Source organism: Tiliqua scincoides, chromosome 1, assembly GCF_035046505.1.
Source record: "Tiliqua scincoides isolate rTilSci1 chromosome 1, rTilSci1.hap2, whole genome shotgun sequence".
NCBI lineage: Eukaryota > Metazoa > Chordata > Lepidosauria > Squamata > Scincidae > Tiliqua > Tiliqua scincoides.
Genome location: NC_089821.1, coordinates 43,188,806 through 43,209,328, shown reverse-complemented (window position 1 = coordinate 43,209,328; position 20,523 = coordinate 43,188,806). Strand labels below are relative to the sequence as shown.

General features: G+C 39.8%; 1 protein-coding gene across 3 annotated transcripts in view; it reads right to left on the bottom strand.

Moving 5' to 3' along the window:
- QSER1 (glutamine and serine rich 1) overlaps positions 1-20,523 on the bottom strand; it is a 39,929-nt gene that overhangs the window by 17,185 nt on the left and 2,221 nt on the right. For 2 of the 3 annotated variants that reach the window (XM_066638066.1, XM_066638075.1), the window contains exons 2-6: positions 9,837-9,943; positions 8,814-8,975; positions 3,154-6,807; positions 2,071-2,339; positions 51-167 (exon numbers count right to left, since the gene is read on the bottom strand). In XM_066638066.1, coding sequence (XP_066494163.1) covers positions 51-167; positions 2,071-2,339; positions 3,154-6,807; positions 8,814-8,975; positions 9,837-9,943 — 4,309 coding nt within the window. Of the gene's footprint in view, positions 1-50; positions 168-2,070; positions 2,340-3,153; positions 6,808-8,813; positions 8,976-9,836; positions 9,944-20,255; positions 20,293-20,523 lie in introns of those variants that run through there. The other variant, XM_066638082.1, reaches the window with a different exon arrangement.

Sequence of the window (20,523 nt, the reverse complement as noted above, 5' to 3'; positions counted from 1 at the left end):
TCGCTGTTGTGTATATTTAACGTTGGACAGTAGGGACTCCCTGTACTTACACTGTTAGTAGCTGCAAATTCTCTCTGTCCATCTCGCACTTCAGGAACAAACTTCTGCAACAAAGCTTTCTGAACTTTCCAAATGGCTGGAGGCTCTTTTCCTGCTTTTAAAGCAGCCTACAATGAGGAACATTGTTAAAATGAAGAGCGCTAATTGGTTATCTTTTGCCTTTACTCAGCTGCAGTAATTACCTGTAACTGTACAGCACCGCCAGTACTTATTTTTTATACTTTAAACAACAACTATTTGGCTCAGGCCAGGATGTATATTGGGCAGCAACAGTGTGACTGATACTGGTTTCCTGTGAAAAAATGGCCAGGGAAGAGTCACTGGAAATTGGTGACTTTTCTTGCACCTGGGCAGCGGAGGAGGTGTATAGGAGGTCCTAGATCCTACGTTTCCGACCTTCAGACTGCCAAGATAATAGAACCCTAATTCCCAAACATCCCTTAAAAATGGAAGATTGGTTTGAGAATGTGCATATTTTGTTTCAGAAACTGCAGGGTTAAGGCTGCTCACACTGACATGCCCCTCCAGTCGAAGGAGGGATCTTCAGCCTACATGGTTTTAGACAGGGACTGTTTGATTAGACTGCTTTGCTTTGTCTCTAATACCAAGTATCTATTTTTTCTGCTTTTGAAAATAAATTTTCTTAGGAAACAACTGACTTGTCTCAAGCTCAAAAAGTGCCTCCCACTTCTCAACAGACTGCTCACAAGGCTACAAAGTCTTACAGAGTGTGTGCACATGCATAATATAGAGGAGGTAGAATATGGTCAAAGAACAACCTCTCTCTCCAGCAACCTGTTTTTATGTTGAATGATGCCTAGGCTAACAAGCTCACCACAGGGAGGAAAGACATAAGAGGGAGCCAAAAAAGAAAATTCCTCTTAGGTGGCAGTGAATTTACCCACAGCATTAGGCTGTGACAGCGCAGGCACAGCCAGGACAGATTGTCATGGTATGCCTTAGTCTTCTCTTGAGAAACCTGTTAATATTTTTAGGGCTGTAAAGAATACAAGCATTAGAAATACACATTCATTAAAATATACAATTGGCTCAAAAGCGATCTTATACTGTCAGGCTGAAATCAAACAGAGTGAAACACTGGTCTGTGCTAGCCATAGTTTGGATCCCAAGCCATTTTTTGAGTTTTTAAATGTACAACAGGCACAGATTAGAGCTGCAGGTCTGCTTTTGTTTTTCATTTACTTAGCACTCAGCTTCATAAATTCATATATTAGTGAGTTCACTCTCATTTTCAGGTGCAGCAGAGCAATGGCCACAACTATGGTTTTTCAATTCAAACATCATGCCAAAGCACAGTCAGGACAAATGGTGACTTACAAATCTACTCTAAAACATAACTTGCAGTTCTGGTTTGCTGGCCAACTGCAAACCATGGTTTGCTAATTCAGAAATCATGCAAACCATATACTGTAACAGTTAAGTTTCCTTAACCATGCTATACAGCAGTGTTTCTGAAAATGTGGGTCAGGACCCACTAGGTGGTTTGAGAGCCAATTTCAGGTGGGTCCTCATTCATTACAATATTTTATTTTTAATAGATTAGACTTGATGCCACCATAATATGTGACTGCATTTGGGGAAATATTACAGACCTGTACTTTTAACAAGCTACTATGTACATTCTTTTAACAATGACAGTAAATGAGACTTACTCCCAGTGTGGGTAGGACGGTAGTTTAGGATTGTTAAAAATTTTCCTTATGGTGGGTCCTGACAGATTCTCATTCTAAAAAGTGGGTCCCAGTGCTAAATATGTGAGAAGCACTGCTATATAGCATAATATCTGAATTGAGCCTCTATATGACAAGCAATTGTAAAACTGAAAAGTAATTTTAAAATTATGAACTCTAATCATGAATCATTGAAAACAATCATTTATAGTACTTGATTTTTTTCAGACACAAGGGGTTATATATAGAAAGTTATATCAAAAAGTCTTTTAATTTTAACAAAAGGGACTACTCATTCAAAGCAAAACTAATAGATTACCTTTAGTGACTCTATATCTTCAATCTTCACAACAAATTCATCACGTTCTCTGTACATGCCCTCACCTCCACTGTCCCCATTCTCGTCCTCAATATGTCCTTCTATTGCAGCAGTTGCCTGTGTTTTTGCTAACAGGTCTGTAGCAACATTGTCCTTCTCAGACTGCACTAAACAGGTTTTCACCTGGGGATCTGCTGGAGCAGTAATATGAGAAGGTTCCTTCTTTACAACAGTACTGATGGTGGCATTAGATGCAGTCTTTTCCATTTCTGAAGTATAAAAATGAGGAATCAATTTACTTTCATATTTGAAATATGAATAGTTATTTTTAACCTATGGTAAATCATTTGAAAATTGTTACTGCACAAATATTAGTTCCACTGCTGACATTAACAGAGCTCACATTTGGTGGAAAAGTCTCAGCTTGCTCAGTGCTTGATGGAATTGCTTTTTCATAAAATTAGTGCAGAACATAGGGGGAACATGAAGCTTCAAAACAAACTACTATCAACCCCTAAAACCTCAGGAAACCACAGATTTTATTGTGGCATCTAGGAATGAGAAAGGTTTCCAGGTTTAAGCAGCATATTTAAGTTAGTTTAAGTTAGAACAAGACTTTGCAACTATTTCTTCTAATATTGGTCTGCATGTTCTACAAGAAATGCACATCCCTTTCAATATATGTGACCTCTGTGTTTTGTTAAAACGAAAGACTGCTTTTAGATTTGTCTGCTTCAGCAGACAAAACTTGATACTCAAACTTGAGAGTTTTGCTTAGCAATTAAAGTGATTCATAAAAACAGACGGCTCCTTTAAGATTTTGTAAACATAATAATAAAAAGCCCTTGAAAGAGGAACTTAAATCATATCAAAGCAGAACACTAGTTATCCAAAATGTTGAATTTGTGAGAATTTATGTCAAAGTACCTTTTCACCAGACTCGATCCCAGTGTCTGAAAAGTAGTGGGAGACAGATATTTGTTTATCGTAAGCATTTTAGCCAAACAAGAATGAACCACATATACCTTTACTTAAAATTCTCTTTCAACTTATGCATGCAATTGTGAACATAATAAGTTTTACCTGACTTTTTCTTTTTACTGGAAGTATCGTCCAAAGTTGATAGTGCAGAAGTTATGCTTTTTTGAAGATCCTGGTTACCCCCTACAGAATCTTCATCAGAAGAAAATGAAGGCAATGCTTCTGAATTTCTCTTGGATTCTTCATTACCCTTTTTGTTTGAAATCTCAACATTGCCCTCGAGAGGTGCAGGAGCTACTGCCACCTGAGGTTTTGAAGGTGGAGTATGGCAAGGAGCTCTGATGACTGGGGCAACAGGTCTCCTGACACGATTAGGCACACGTACAGCAGGAGCTGAAAACTGTTGTTTGGGTCCAGATTTCAGAAAATCTAAAAAAGATGCAATGAATCCTGTTCTGACTTCTGGTTGTTTTTCTTCTACTTCTTTGATTTTTTGTCTCATTTTTTCTTGATGTTGGTAAGTTTCATAAGTTTCAGAAACAGGAGAAGAATATGGCAAGCTGACATCTGTTCCTCTTGAATTCTGACGTTTACATTGTCCTACTCCTCTCCTCAATTGCTTTTGATTTGTGTCATCTTCACCGGCATTTTTAATTTGATTTTGACCTTTGTCCTTTTGCTTCGGAAAGTCCTCATGTAATAAAACCTGGTTCTCTTCTTCAGTTTTGCTACCATTTCCATCCCCTGGCTGCTGCATAGATATCGGCTGCAAAGACACTGTAGCCTTACTTCCAGCCACAATGCTGTCACTATCCATGTTAAAATTACTGCTTGATACAGCACTCCCTTCATTTAGAGTCCTTCCACTTGAAACAAGGTTTACATCTTTTAGATTTATTGAACCATCCATTTGAACATTCTTTTTTCCTTCAGATTCATTATTGATGCTAGACTGTTGCTTAACTATGCCAGAAGCCTGTTCTTGCCTCTGTTCAAGTTCTGATGTGGCAACTCTAAGAGGAATGCTTTGACCAGAAGTTTCTATGTGCTGTTGGTCAAGATTCATATTTTTTGAATGCACTGCAGATACTGTTGTCAGATTTAGGGTAACCTGGCCTCCATTTAAAGAAATACTGTTGATGCCCAGTGGTTTTCCAACAACTGTTGGTGAGGTGCTGAAGCTGGGAGTTGCATGTCTGACATCTATTGTCTGGAACTGAGACTTTGAATGGTCTCCATTTTCAGCTGAATGAATTTCTTCTTCATTAGATGCTGACTTGGCAAATTCAGATGGAGTTACACCACAAGCTGCAGCTGTTGCTGCCAAGATATCATCTACATTAGACAGTATATTTCTGTCATCACCAAGAAGCATAGACTCTGGAAAACATACTGAACCAAGGGAGACAAACTGATTCTTGGATTCATGATCTGGCTGAACAAAGTTATCCTTTGATGTCAGGTGTTGTTGTAGTGGCTTTGAAGGTTCAGGGATGTCCATTTTCATAACTTCAGAGTTTTGAGGATGAAGTTGCTGCTGGGAATGTCCTCCATTACTCTGAATCATATGACCATCAACCTGAAGGAACTGATGAGTTACTTGCTGAGGACTCTGAATGCGCTGGACTTGTGGAGATGCTTTTGCATGTCCTAAACCAGACTGCAATATTGACTGCTGAAGCATGTGTAAGTCGCAGGCAGATTCTAAAAGTATCTGTGCACTAGGCAAGCACAGCTGAGGGCCATTCCGTATGGCCTGTGTGTGAAGCTGGGATGGTGAACTAGTGACTTGGCTCTGTTGCTCTGAGGCTTTTGCCTCATGCATGTTGTGCAAAAGAGAATGCGGTTGGCTTAGTTCTTTAGTATCCACATTTACCTGGGTTGGCTGCATCAAATTAGCTGTCTTTTTAATATCTTGGCTTACTACATTAGTGACGTGGCCAATCTGCTGGGTAAGTTGTGCCACAGAGCTAACCATTCTTTCATCTTTTTTTGTCTCTTGAAAAGTAAGTCCAACAACTTGGTCTTCAATACGAGAATTACTCTTGATTACGCTTTGAGAATACCGATTATCTGCTTTGGAAACCTTGTACGTTGCATCCTGAGCATGAACTTCATTATTGGTTAGCCCGTGAGTAGTGGAATCAAGAGATGTTTGAGACTGCAATGACTGCAAATCTTGCATTGAGAACTGATCATCTTGTTTTGATGTTTGATACAAGTTAGGGTCAGATTTCCTTTTAACATATGATTTTGTATCCATGGAAGATTGGCTGTTCTGCAATGCTTGTGAATGAACTGGAATTGCAAAAGAAGTTGACTGCACAACTGGCAAAAACTTTTGAGACTGTGGAGAGGATGACTCTTGTGCCTGAGAATGTAAAGAAATGTAGTTCTGAGGAGGGCTAGAAGTGGACAAGTTTTGAACATGAGAAGAAGAAAATGGAAGAGATGGTGAAGTTAATGTTAAAGATTGCCCTGTAGTATACGTTTCTGAAGGACTAATAACTGACAAAACCTGTGATTGAGATGAATAGCTAACCTGTGATTGGCTAACTGTTGATAAACCCTGAGAATGACTAGAAGAATAATTTTGAGATTGGCTGTCTGAAGAAAGATCCCTTGTTTGCCCAGAGTAGTTCTCATTTGAAACTGAACTTAATACCTGTTGACCAGAAGAATAACTTAGAGTCTGGCTACCAGAAGTAATAGCTTGTGATTGCCCAGAAAAAGCAAGAGTTTTGTACAATGAAGGCAGCTTCTCAACTTTGATGGCTGAGAATACTTGCGCAGGGCTGACAGATGGCATATTCTGTGACTGCGTCGAAACATAATTTTGTGATTGGCTTACTGACAAGAGGCTTGGGAGTTGTGCTATAGAATAGATTTGTGCTTGACCTGCTATTACAGAATTCTGGCTTTGTGCAGTTTTGGAATAGCTTTGTGTTTGCACAGTAGAGGCTATGCTTTGAGGCTTAGGGGTCTTTGTTGACCTTGATGGCTGCTTCGTAGAACAGTGTTTTGCCTTGCTATTAGAAACAGATGGGAAACCAGGCGATGTTATTGCAGATGTGTATGACTGAGCAAGTTCTACTGAAACTTGAGAGGTCTTCTGCTGTGGTCCACCATTGCTCACCTGAGCAGCATCGCCAACTGGACTACAAGATAAGGATGACTGCCGGGATGTATCCTGAAAATCAGGTCCACCTGAACTTGATAAATAGTTGTGTAAGGAATGCTGTGAACCAGTTAGTTGTGCCTGAACAGACTGTGTACTTGAAGGCCGCTGATGGTGTTTAATAACACTACATTCTCGCTGCAGTGCTCTTTCAATAGAGGCAGTAGAACCAGTAAAAAGAGATGAACTATACACCTGAGGAGCTTGCTGAGCGCCTCCAAGTGATGAAGGCAACAAACTAAACTGTGGTTGCAAGAGATGGGGTGCAGATTCTTGAGCGGAGCGATATGTTGAAGACTGTGGTGGTACGCTGGTACTTAACACGGAACTGCCAAGGCGCTCAAATGTCAGTGCAGTAGGAACTGTGCCTTGGGATGTCTTGATCTGAACTAAAGGATCATGAGCAGTTAGAAGCCCATTTGACGTGCTGAAAGTTGCATCTTGAAGTGTCAGAGAAGGTGTGGTAGCAAAGCTTCTACTGTTAAACACATTGGGATGCTGATAAGCTGAAGTTGGTGGAAAAGCTGCAGAAGCAGGCAAGGCTCCAGTAACAAAAAGTTCAGTTGAAGAATGCATACCTGTTTAAAAAAACCGAGAACAGGGAATGAGATGACTCACTAATAAACATGAAACTGTAAGGCTACCATCTATTCATTCTGTGCAGTCTTTGGCTTACTCTAAAAATATTGACCACTATAGTATATTTGGAAATAAGATATTATTAACAGTATTTATATACCGCTTTTCAACTAAAAGTTCACAAAGTGGTTTACAGAGAAAAATCAAACAACTAATGGCTCCCAGTCCCAAAAGGGCTCACAATCTAAAAATATGCAAAAGAACACCAGCAGACAGCCAGTAGAAAAGACACTGTTGGGGTCAGGTGGGCCAGTTACTCTCCCCCTGCTAAAAAGAGGAGCACCCACTTGAAAAAGTGCCTCTTACCCAGTTAGCAGGGGTAGATATTAGTGACGTCACTAATATAGGAGTAGATATTTTGATATTTTCTACACAGCAAAGCTAGTGATGAGATTGTAGCCTTCCTGGCAGCAGTTTTGGGATAATATTTTTCAAACTCATTCCTTATCACAAGTGTATTCTATTTAAGCCAAAGTCCTAAGAACATGCATCTATAATTGAACTTTAGGATCAGTACTCAAGACTCATACCCATGCAGCAAAAGAAATATAGCTTGCTTAGTAGTAGTATGGTTCTTTTCAAATGTTATAACTATTTTAATAGCAAAAGATTTGGATTGGGAACCTCTTCCTATATGAAACTATGCTGGAATTTTTACTACAGTGACATATCTTAGACTTAGCCTAAGGTAGCTAACCATTCAATGAACTTTTTGCGAGTTTTCAGGTTTTATGCACTGAACAACATATCTGATTCAGATATCTGATTCAGATAGCATTAGATGCTTTTATACTTTCAATGTGTTTCCCTTAAACTTTTAAAGACTCCTGAGGTGGCGCAAGTCCAAGGAGAGCTGAGCAGCTTGAAGCCACTCCAAACACCCCAGGAACGGGGATTGGGATCTGGCAAAACTGCTGGATCCCAGCCCCACCTCCCACTCCCCATCCACCACTCACCCTCCCCCCTGCCCTGGAATGCCTCCCTCCCACCTCCTCCCAAGAGTCTTGCATTGGCCAAGCTCAGTCGACACAAGACTTGGAGCCTCCGTCAGCAGGGAGGCTTATTCCAGCCTCTGCAGGCCGGCACGCCTTCATGTGCTGGCCTAGCCCACTCAGGAGGAGATGCAAAACTGCCTTATGGCACATTTGCAACCCTCCTGGGCGGGCGTAAGGGACTTGTGCTGGCCCATGTGCAGTTTAGTATTGCGCTGCACATACAGTACACAAAATAACTCTTTAGCAAGCCACTGACTCTATGCTATGTTTTCACAATGCATGGCTACATAGAAAGGTTCTGGTGATTGATGTAATAATCTGTTCCAAGTCCAACTTCCACATTCAGATCCAACTTCTACATTCAGGGCCTCAAAGACTGCAGACTAACATAAAATCAGCCTTGGGATCACTTAGGTTAGATTAGTGCAAGGCTCATTTTGTGCCAGTTGTTTTGTTACCAATCTGACCTTGCAAGGAAGTTTCCAACTTTTGTTGGAAGAAGTGTTTATAAGTGGATTCTATACTGCTTAGGGAGCAATAACAGAGTAGACCAGAAAGCAGTTCAATTACTGCCTGGTCTACAGGTGTACACATTTAGTCCCTGTTGCGCATATGCAACGTTATGCAGAAATGGCTTACTATTGTTGCAATGCCATCAAAACATCCAGGTTAGCATCCCAAATAGTAATTCTGCCATCAGGAGCTTCCTCCATGAACAGGAGGAGTGTTCCAGTTGTGCAAGTAGAAGGATCCTTTTGACGCAGGTGCTAGTTGGGATGCTACTCCTGTTTAACAAAGGCACCAAACATTTTATATCGAAAATAAATTGTTCTTAGAATGATATGACTAATATAAAACTCTCAAGTTTACAACACTTTCTTTAATACTTTTATAGAAAACAACAAGTGAAAAAGAATTGCCACAAGCACCAAAGACTAGGAAAGTATCACCTGGCTGCCATGTTGGAGACCTGAACTGTGGTAAGAGAGTTGCTCCTGAAGAAACAGCCTGAGCATTGCGGGATTCTATTGCAGTCAGAAAATTCATAACTGATGTTTCCTTAGTGTTGCTATTGCCACTGTGCATAGAGTTATCAAAAATCCCTGAAAGACCTACATGAAGAAAAAGACAAACATAGCATATGTAAGTATGAATACAGATAGTACATAAACAGTAGGGAGCTACACCTATAAAGTGTCTTAACAATACACTCATTCACACAAACTTCTAACATGACATTGCTCAGTTGTCCTTAGATTAATAATCACAGCCTAACTCCCCACACAGGTTTGCTGTAAGGAATGGGGGGGGGGGAGGAGAACACATGGAAACAGTGGAAAGCAGGGGTATGAATTATGTAAGCTTTCAATTCTGAAGTAAGCCCTATTAAACATAGTAGAATTTATTTCTGAGTAAACATGAATAGGATTAAACTGCAAATCAATTTTCCATCTATATTAATTGTCAGTTATTAACTCAGTTTTTCAATGAATATTCAGACTGAATGCTCAGACTCAATGTTCCGCTGGTTTTCAAGTAATGCCACAGGACAGCACATGATTGCATATGGAAAAAAGTATGAATTAGGCATCCAACTATAGTAACCAAGACAAAAGTGGGCAAATTATATGAGGCTGTATCTTTAACCTTCAATTTTTTGAAAAGGGGTTCATATTCAAAAGTAATAGAAATTCTATTTTTAATCGTACATGTAAGGGAGACGGGCAAAAAAGATGGGAACAAAAATACTTAAAGCATGTAAAAATTACTTACAGAGTAAAAGTATATTATGCTAGTACTTTTTTGATTGATGAGACATATATTGGCATTACTAGAAGCAATGTGAATGGTAGCTAACACACTCCTTAAGTATTTTCCGGTGAGGTTCTCCCTGGTGAGGTTCTGATATATGTATAATTGACTATATATGTAGTTGAGAAATTAATTTAAACTGAAATTTCATAGAATATTACCAGTGGGGTGAGGTGTGGTAGCAAATGCAGGAAGCTGATGAGAAGCTGTGTATGTTTGTCTGTGAAGCAGATCCGTTTCTGATGGATGCCCGCCTCCATAGCTTAAACTGAAAAAAGAAAATTAATACTGGTACAACATACAACCAGGAAGAAAAATATAGATGAGAACTCCTCAAAAAAGACAGATAAGACCAAAAAAAAGTCAACAAGGTACAAAGTTAGCAGTTGAGCTGTGTTGGATCTGGCTATAGAGTCAAATATTATAACTTAAGATTGGTTTTGAAAAAACTAAGTGGGCAAAGTAGGATACATTGCTTAAAAAAACAACAAAGCAACCTTTGAAACATTAACATAACAAAAACAAAGATTTGTTTCCTTCAAAAAAACATTAAGAGCGGCTATACAGGTTTGGCAACTATTTACAATTCTGAAGCCTTCGCATATCCATTCATGAACCATTATTCTAGTTTTTTGTTTGTGGTTTAACATACTTGAGCACACAGATTTAAAAAGTTGAATCAGTTGAGAATATCCAGATAGGTAGGTATATAAAAGGTTACATAAAACATGGATGCAAGAGGTTTTGCTTCATGGGTTTCTGGCCTCTCAGAAAGGAAAGCAACAGGAGGGGGGACGAACACACATTTAAGGTCCTCGCTCATCTTAAGAACACATATCTGAAAAACACCCTGAAAAAGGGTGTTACACTGTATAACGGTGGAATTTTGGAATTCTCTCATCCTGAAACCAGGATAAAAGTATACTGACAAAAGTGATGGTTACTTGTAGGTTGCATATTGCCAGAACAATAAAGAGCTTATCAGATTCTGAAAAGTGATCCTTACTTTGCTACTCAACTTTCAATAACAAGAATAACTTTCAGCAATAAATTAAGATGTCACATCCAAATGATATTAAGTGAAGTTTCATTCTTCACTTAAGTGAAGATTTTTAAATACATATTTCTATAATAAATTCTTATTTCAACAACTTACATGCATATATACATTCTCTTGTCCTTTCAAACCCACGAATTACATTTTTGAGCATGTGAAAGCACACAAAAAGAGCATTATGCATTTTAAGGAGACTACAATCCTTTTATAACACATTCTTCTAATTAGTCATGTGCTCTACACTAGTTAATAAAATTAAAAAATCTACATCTGTCCAAATCCTTGGAAAAATCTACATTGTTACCGTGGCTGTTATCTATTGGCTGTAATACCCAATCTGCAGAAAGGATACCAATGGTTTATCAGATAAAAGAATCTGAAGAATGAATTGGCAGCTTGACCAACACAGGGTCTCACTTGCACACATTCTTTAGGAATTCATTTGAACAATTCATTCCTGAGGTACCAAGATAGCAGACCATGAGTCTGACCAGAATCTCCATGCAACAAGTATAAGGCAGGGCATAATAGCTACTGCTGAAACTAATTCATATGACTAAGTCACAAAAAAGGGGGAATACAACTTGAAGCTGTACTGCAGTAGACCAGTATTCTACCAAATAAGTAATTTCTATCACAGCAGTCAGATTCAGATGCTTTAAAAGCTCAAGGAACTAAAGGCCCAATCCTATCCAACTTTCCAGTGCCAGTCCAGCCACAATGCAGCCCTGAGGAAAGGGAACAAATGTTCCCTTACCTGGAGGAGGCCTCCATGACTGCTCCCCTACTGCAGAATGCAGCACATGTCCTGCTGGCACAGCAGCACCAGTGCTGCAAAATTGAACAGGATTTGGCCTAAGTTCTCCATCAGCAATTGACATCTCACATACTCCTTTTTAAAGAAACGGATGTTTCTTTAAAGAAAGAGAAACTGATGTTTCTCCAAAGGTCTGGAAAATTACTTTAATTATGCCATCTCTGATACACCCACTTTCCAGGTTCAAATGTGTCCCAGATACCCAGTTAGCTTACAACGCAACAGTCAAAAATCAATAGGATTAATTTAGAATTTAGTAACATTTACTAATGTTTCAACTTCCAAAAAAAATTAGACTGCTAATATGATATTGTACCTATGTAAATTTCTGCTGTGGTCACATTTGGCTACAAATTCTGACATCTTCTGGTTGCAGTAGCTTATAATAGTAATGTGCTGCTTTGTTGTAAATTTTGCTATGAAAAATCTATCTATATGGTCTGAATTCTGATTTTTCAGATATTTTTCACTAACATTTTATGCATTTGGTAAACATTTATTATGATTATTTGATTCGGGGAAGGGAAGAGCAGGCAATGGACAGGCCAGTGGGTGAACTGGGTCTTGGAGATGGGTGGGACTGGCCCCCCGGCACCTAGGCTGGATCCAAACCCCTCTCTTGAGCAGCCTAACGTTACACCGGGCTGCTCAGATCAGCACCAACAATTTAGCTGCACTGGATCCTCCGCCTACTCTGAGTGCAGACTCATCTAAGATTTATATGATATATATAAATGTCTGCTATATTTTGGAATGAGAATAATTTAAAGTGGGCTCATGGTCTCCATTTTATTGCAATTTTCTTATCCTTAAATTCTATCTTGATCCTTAAAGAAGGATCATGCTGTATGCTAATTGAAGGCAAATATAAATCTTAAGTATTTTAATACCAGAAAGCAAGTACTAACTTGCCTGTTTAAGCCCTTTAAAATCTACAATGCTTTTAATAGTAAAAAGAATAATAGTTGACATGGAGTCCAGCAGCGTGGTATGGCTCCTGTGTGGTGGGGCAGGGGAAGAAGCACAATGCAATGCATGACCCACTGTTTCTCTCCCTTCCCCTGAATCTCTGGGTTCCTGAAACCACACATTTATATGAGAAATAAAGGGAATATGTCACAGATTTTTAGCTTAGGGAACTAATTAACCCCTTCCTTATTGAACTGAGAATGATTTAATTCTAGATCAGAAAGTAGCAGCCACTCAATTTTGTTACTGAGACTACTCACAAATTAAACCATGTGTCACCACTTAGTGAATGTTATTCTCTCTATATTAGTGAGAAGTCAGGAAAACAAGTAACTACAAATTATAACCAGCAAGCGACATAGCTTTGAGAATATCTTGTTCTACATTATTGCAGAATTTGTTCTAAGAAGGATTTTCTCCACTCCTATTTTAACTTGAGACGCTCCAGTAGCAAAACCAGGAGTGACAGAAGTATGTTATGAAGTAGACAGGTTATTTATAATCAACCTAGATCTAACAATTTTGATTTAACTAAAATTATAATCCTTGTTTTGGATTATGTAACAAGAAGAAAAAAATATCAAAAGTAGAAAAGAATACTTTATTTGACATAAAAATGGATGGCTAGGATAAGCACCACTAATTAGGTGGTGCTAAGGTTAGTGCAAAAGGACTGTTTAATGAGATGCTGACAGCTCAGATGAATTTTACAGAATAAAAGAAAGGCTTATCAACACTACGCTTGGCAGTACTACACACATTTACAGAAGACATTGATTACCAGAAAGTGACACTAATTGATTTACAGCATAAACCTATGATTGCATGCACAGGAAGCAAGTCCTACTGTGTTCAATGGTGCATACTCCCTAGTAAATATCTTTAGGATTGCACCTTATTATTTGAAGATAAAACAGTATCTCAAAGGACGCAATCCTAACCAATTTTCCAGCACTGGCATAGCCGTGCCAGTGGGGCATATGCTGCATCCTGCAGTTGTGGGGCAGGCATGGAGGCCTCCTCAAGGTAAGGCAATGTTTGTTCCCTTACCTTAGATTTGCATTGCCCTTATCTTGGTGCTGGAAAGTTGATTAGGATTGTGCCCTAAATCAACTTTTAGTGGTAAGGGTTGGGCATACAGTATCCTTTCCTTGGCCTGCCATGTTGCTTTTCTTCAGATAAAGAATATCACAACTCCATATTAACTATTATAGTGCAGTAACGATATGCCTATCTTTCTGTGACAGGCTCAAACTGGAAATACAGCAAGTCCTCACTTAAAGTCATTTCTGCCCAATGTTGCATATAAGCAACAGGGTTCAAATGTGTATACTTGTGAGCTGGGCAGAAATGGGTTAAAGTTATTTCATTATAAAGTTGTTGAGAGAAAAAAAATTCCTAGCTGGGGCCACTGTCTGTGTGAAGTTTGCACATTCTCCCCATGCACATTTATTTCAGCATTTAATATTAGAAGTGTTTTTGAGTCTTTATTTACGTGTTTGGTAATGCTTTTGTGATCAGAGTTATGGGAACATAACTCTTGTTTACATATATCAATCAACCTACAATAAAATTGGTTTCATTATAAGTTTTGCTTAAGGTTAACGTTTCCAAGAACCTATCAACAACTTTAAGTGAGAACTTGCTATACTGCTGAGCTGGGGACAAAGCCAGGTCTGAGACAACAGCTATGTTCTACCCTGCTATCCCAAACTGCAACTGTCAACATTCTCCTATAAAGAGACAGTAATAAATGAAGGCTTTTCACTTATACAGTATTTGACAGGATACATTTGGTGTATTATTAAGAAGCCTGCAAAAAACACACCACATATGACAGAATGAAAGCAGAACTGGCTGCTCTTGTCACCCAAGAATACCGCCACAGAATACTGCTAAAAGGCCATGTTATTGAGTGAAAGAAGATTTAGGGCCTATCAGACACACTCACATTCCCAATTCTCATTTTTACGTAATGTACAAAGAACAATAACTTCATTGACAATTTCAAGAGTGCTCTTAATTGGAACCTGATGTTCAAGAACTTGTCCATACCTAATGTTCAGTAGATAAACAATAGCTTTGGTTTTTCCAAGGCAGATCACATGCAAGCCATTTAGAAAGTGAAGTGCATATTAATCAGGTTTTTTGACCCAGAGATATATTGTGTAAACATTGTGTTATCTGGCACGCATGGAGAATAAGGGTTGCCAGTTTCTCAAATATGTGAGTTAGCACAGTTCTTATAACCCCCTCCCTCCCACAAACACTCAAGGAAGGAAGTTGAACAGCTACAGGGTGTCTCCAAAAATCAGACACACATTTTAATGAGTACTAATTCATAAATACTTCCTTGTAGAAAACCTGGCACACTCAAACATTTAGGGAAGCAATTGAGGAGATGTGTGGAACCATCCCAGCACACAAGCCAGTGCATATCTGCAGATCCTTTAACAATGTCAGGGGTTGTACAATGGTGAGCATGTTGAGTACTTGGTATAATTAATTAATCTGGGTCAAGCAACTGTTTCTGTGAACACCACATACACTGCATATGTGAATTATAATAAATTTGACACTTAGGATGCCCTGTACTTTCCCCTAGAGCAGGCTTGTCCTCCATTGTACCACTTCACATGGTCCACCTATTAGAAGTATCACTGGAAGTAACTGGAGATGACATCATAATCAGTTACTTCTGGGTTGGGAGACTAGATGCAATGCAACAAACACCAGTAAGAGGCTCAGGGTGGAAGCGAGGCTTTTTCGAGCATGGAAAAGCATGCTTTGGGCCTCTGACCACTGAGCCAAGTCTCCTACTGCTGTTTGTTGCATCATGTTCCTAGACTCGCTGCTGGGCAGCAGGTGACCAGGGATCCTGTGATTACCACCAGACACCATCTCAAATACCACTGGTGGAACCCATACTAATGGTTGAGAAACACTGCCCTAGAGGGCCCTCATGAAAAAGGAAAGAGGGCAGAATGTTACCACAGAGGGAGTCCTGTCGAGTGAGATCAGAGGGGGCTGTGGAGCTTGCTTAACTGATGCTCCTTTAACTGGCAACTCTGCCTGCTTGAGGTGGTGGGTGAAGAGTCTGGTTCACCAATTTTGCTGCTTAACCAAGGACAGGATGACACAGCTTTTACTGTATAACAGAAATACATATAAGCTCATATCTTTTGAGTTATAGTATGTCACAGTTAAACAAGGTGCACTACGCAGGGGTTTTTGAAAGGCAAGGAATACATTTGGGGGAGGGGAAACAGCAAGCTTGGAAAGTCTAGTTATCACTGATAGACAAAAAGTCAAAACACAAGTCAACTGGAAAGGTTGGAGTAGAACCCAGAAGCACGAATTTGTCAATTTCTAACACCACCTTTAATAATGCATAAAATGTCCTTTAATATATTGTAACAACATCTTTATAAGAAGCATTCATTTGTGGATCCAGGAGAAAAGAATCGTGGCTATAATCTTATAAACACCTATCTGCAAGTAAGTCTCACTGAACTACTTCCAAATAAGCCTGTAGAGAACTGCACTATTCTTAAGACAGAAAGTGTACAGCAGTGGTTCTCACACATTTAGCACTGTGACCCACATTTAAGAATGAGAATCTGTCAGGGCCCACAGGAAGAGATGTCATGACCAGAAGTGATATCATCAAGCAGGAAAATTTTTAACAATCCTAGGCTGCAATCCTACCCACACTTACACAGGAGTAAATCCCATTTACTATCATTGTTAAAAGAATATACATAGTAGCTTGTTAAAAGTGCAGGTCCGTAACATTTCCTCAAATGCAGTCACATACCATGGTACCATCAAGTCTAATATACTCAAAATAAAATTTTGAAATGAGTGGGGACCCACCTGAAATTGGCTTGCGACCCACAGTTTGAGAAACACTGGAGTACAGTATACATGTATATTATGCAAGCATTGGCTATGATAGAGCAGGGCTGCTCGAATCCCAGGGTTCAGGGGGATCTGTCCACCCAGTGAGCAGACCTTACTGTTCTGCCCAGGCGCTGCATGAAGTCCTCCATGTTGATGCATGAGTCAGGGATGCTCTGGGCAATGATGTCTGCCCAGAAATCCTGTCGCATGGCCTCCTGGAATGCCAGGCAGCAGATGTGTCCCCTGAACGTGGAAGACTTTGCGCAGTGCCTAGGTGGAACGGTATGATGCAATCTGAATGGGGACCGCATTTTTGTAACACAGTGGTCGCGACCTTCAGTGCCGCTGCAATAGAACATACTATTCTAGATATACTAAAGGCGCTTTGGCTTCCTGATTTTTGGAGAGGTGGCTGTAATGAAAAGCATGGGTGTTTAGGAACAGCTGACTCTGTTATACTTCCTAGGCATAAGATAGTACTTCTAAGTGCCATAGTACAAATCAGTGTGCAGCTGTTGTGGCTATAAGATAAGCAAATGTTTCTTTTTCTATTGCTCATTTCAGTTATTTGTGCTCTGTAGATAGAGACCTTTGGGGAGGAAAAATGTAAGTCATTTTTGGCTATCTATTGCAAAATTCTGTAATCTAATATCAGAACAAAGAGCAAAGCTGGAATTAAGGGGAATTCATAACTGCAAGATCCCTATATGTTGGAAGTGCTCTGAAATTATTTTCCTTCATTTTTTAAATGTAACAATAGAGTAACAATGGAGTAACAATAAATTTCCACCACAAATGTTCTTCCTAGAGATGCAATCAGCTTAACAATAACAATAATGCATGCTATGTTACTGGATGTACAACTTCTTGACCCTGTCTTATACTCTGCTCTCACTTCATAGGGCAGTGGATCACAGCCCAATTTTGGTGGTTCACCAGACTGACAAAGTAGGTTAAGCTATGCACATCAAGGGTTGAACAAACTGCTGGTGGGGGAGCACTGCTGCCCAATTACCATTATAGCCACAAAGGCTTGAGGGGCTGGTAAAGTGAAACTTTTTAAAGATGAGTTCTGATGCTAAAAGGTTTGAGAACCACTGGGGCATCTGAGTAATTTTGCAGCCAAATGCATTGCAGAGGAAAGAAGAAACTAACATTTTCAACTTCTTAAAAAAAAGTGTCAGTTTGGTGTCATGTGTACCATGTATGTGGAGAGGGATGACTATATGAATGGTTCTTCGTTGCATTTAATGATTAATTGCCCTTGGCTGTAGTCTCAGGATTGTGTATCTTTTTTACGAAGATTGTGAAATTGGTTTAGGTGAGTAAATAGGCTAGAAAAAAGTACAAAGATTTGTATTTAATGGAGATTTATTTTATATTAATAATTTGCTTATTTATATTCCATTCTCTTCCTTAAGGTACTCAGGTAGCTTACTGAAATGTGTGACATATTCCAGACTTCTCTGAGTGTTGAACTAGCATTCAGTGCTAGATCTACAAATTCAACGCTTAGCTCTACCAATGTTTAATTTCATTTATGCTCTTTTTCTTTGAATAGAATTTTTTTTTCAAACTGCCATGGAGAATGAATTATAAGAACATAACATAAGAACAGCCCCACTGGATCAGGCCCCACTGGATCTAGTCCAGCTTCCTGTATCTCACAGTGGCCCACCAAATGCCCCAGGGAGCATACCAGATAACAAGAGACCTGCATCCTGGTGCCCTCCCTTGCACCTGACATAGCCATTTCTAAAATCAGGAGGTTGCACATACACATCATGGCTTGTAACCCATAATGGATTTTTTCCTCCAGAAACTTGTCCAATCCCCTTTTAAAGGCATCAAGGCCAGATGCCATCACCACATCCTGCGGCAAGGAGTTCCACAGACCGACCACACGCTGAGTAAAGAAATCTTTTCTTTTGTCTGTCCTAACCAGCCCAACACTCAATTTTAGTGGATGTCCCCTGGTTCTGGTATTATGTGAGAGTGTAAAGAGCATCTCCCTATCCACTCTGTCCATCCCCTGCATAATTTTGTATGTCTCAATCATGTTCCCCCTCAGGCGTCTCTTTTCTAGGCTGAAGAGGCCCAAACGCCGTAGCCTTTCCTCATAAGGAAGGTGCCCCAGCCCAGTAATCATCTTAGTTGCTCTCTTTTGCACCTTTTCCATTTCCACTATGTCCTTTTTGAGATGTGGCGACCAGAACTGGACACAATACTCCAGGTGTGGCCTTACCATCAATTTGTACAACAGCATTATAATATTAGCTGTTTTGTTCTCAATACCTTTTCTAATGATCCCAAGCATAGAATTGTCCTTCTTTACTGATGTTGCCAATGGAATTTAAAGCTTAACTTTTGTCCTTATATTTGCACTACTACTCTAATATGAGGTTAGTTTAGTGGTGTAATTGTTTCCATTGCCAGTGGCAAAGGCTTAACTTTCCTGACCATGTTAACATACAAATAATCCTGTGTGGCATCTATACCTGCCCCAATGAAATCAGATTACAAACAACTACAGTTGCTGCTACATCTGATCTGTGGTGACTCTATTAGCAGAGGTGTTTGAAAACAGTGTTATTTATTTTACTTAGAAGCAAGCCCATTATGTTCAGTAAGACTTAGGCTGTCTCACTAGAAACAAACACCTCTATCTATTAGTAGCACAAGGGGTACATTTTGACATATTGAGTTCAATATTCCCTGTAAAGGGTCCATGCCACTGTGTGGACCCCTTCACTTGCTGTGCAGAGGGGTGCTTTCTGCTGTTCAGCAATGGCATCATATGTCATCACTGATCAGGGACTCTTTTATTACCCTTTTATTTGTGTACCCTTTTATTAAGGGGTACAAGGTTTATTTTGGGCCCCTTCCCAAAGAAAGAGGGGATGAAACAGAGTGGGGGGTGGCAATAGGGGAATAGGGGCAAAAGGGGGAAAGTGGCAACAGCTAGAATAGTCTTTGGAGTCCAGGTCTTCCGTCTTCCCAATGCAGAGCTCAGGTGTACCTGCCTGCCCAGTGCTGGCAGCTAGATATAGTAATAAAGAAAACCAAACACACTCCCAAGTCTCTAAAATCTTTGAAATACAGAATATCATTGCAGGAGATTAGTATCATTATATTTAGGCTCACACTAGAATGGAAAGTGTCCTGTGTACACCAAAATGGACTTCTGAAGTAGCTGCAGCCTCGCAGCTGTGTCACTGTTTAGGGATGTATGCATTCCTGGACCTCCTGTGTACAGAGTGCGGCAGTAGTCCTCGCTATGTGACAATAGTAATGCCCCCAGCATCTGGCATGAGCAGTGAGTCTGAGTGAGATTGGAAAATGTAAGATCCCAGGATATTTCTGGGCCCCCTCCTTTGGCTCATGGGCCCCCTTTTTGACCCTGGGCCCTGGTACAAATTATCTCCACCCCCCATTCCTAGGCCCTGTCACTGAGTTCCAGTTCACCCAAGCTCCAAGATGCATGGAGCTCAGCTTTGAACCAGGCAGCTTAGCAGAAACAATGCTTGTGTTGGTGCTGGGAACTCCAAGCCCACTCTTATGCATACTAGCAGTGTAGTGTAGTGCAAATGCAGGCCAATGTTATGGAAAGTTTGTGTACTCTCTGCAGAACACTACTGAAAAGCCCCATAACCTCAGGGCATTTCAAGTACTAATGTTCAGACATTGTGTTATATCCTGGATACATAAGTAGTAAACAGCTTCTCTATGCTAATACCTCTTTCTTTGTTTTGCTACTCCTCAGCAATGAGATGCCTACTACCAGTGTACACACCTGTCATTCAGATTAGGTAAATAGGATGTTTTGTACTAAACCTGAAGTAGAGTTCCTGACTGAAACATCCTTCTGAACAGTTTCGCTAGTTCTTCTTAGAACAGCTTGCCTCCTAGACAGATCAAGCATACAAATCACACCACAGTTTCTTCACATTTTGCATTGACTCTCAAATGAATTTCAGGTTCAAAGTGAGGTACTGAAAGCAATCTGCAAAATTCTTCAATTGTTCTAAGAAGAATTGCTAATTCTTTATTCATTTAGGGTACATTCCTACACACATTTTAAAAAGAAAAATCAGTCGCAATA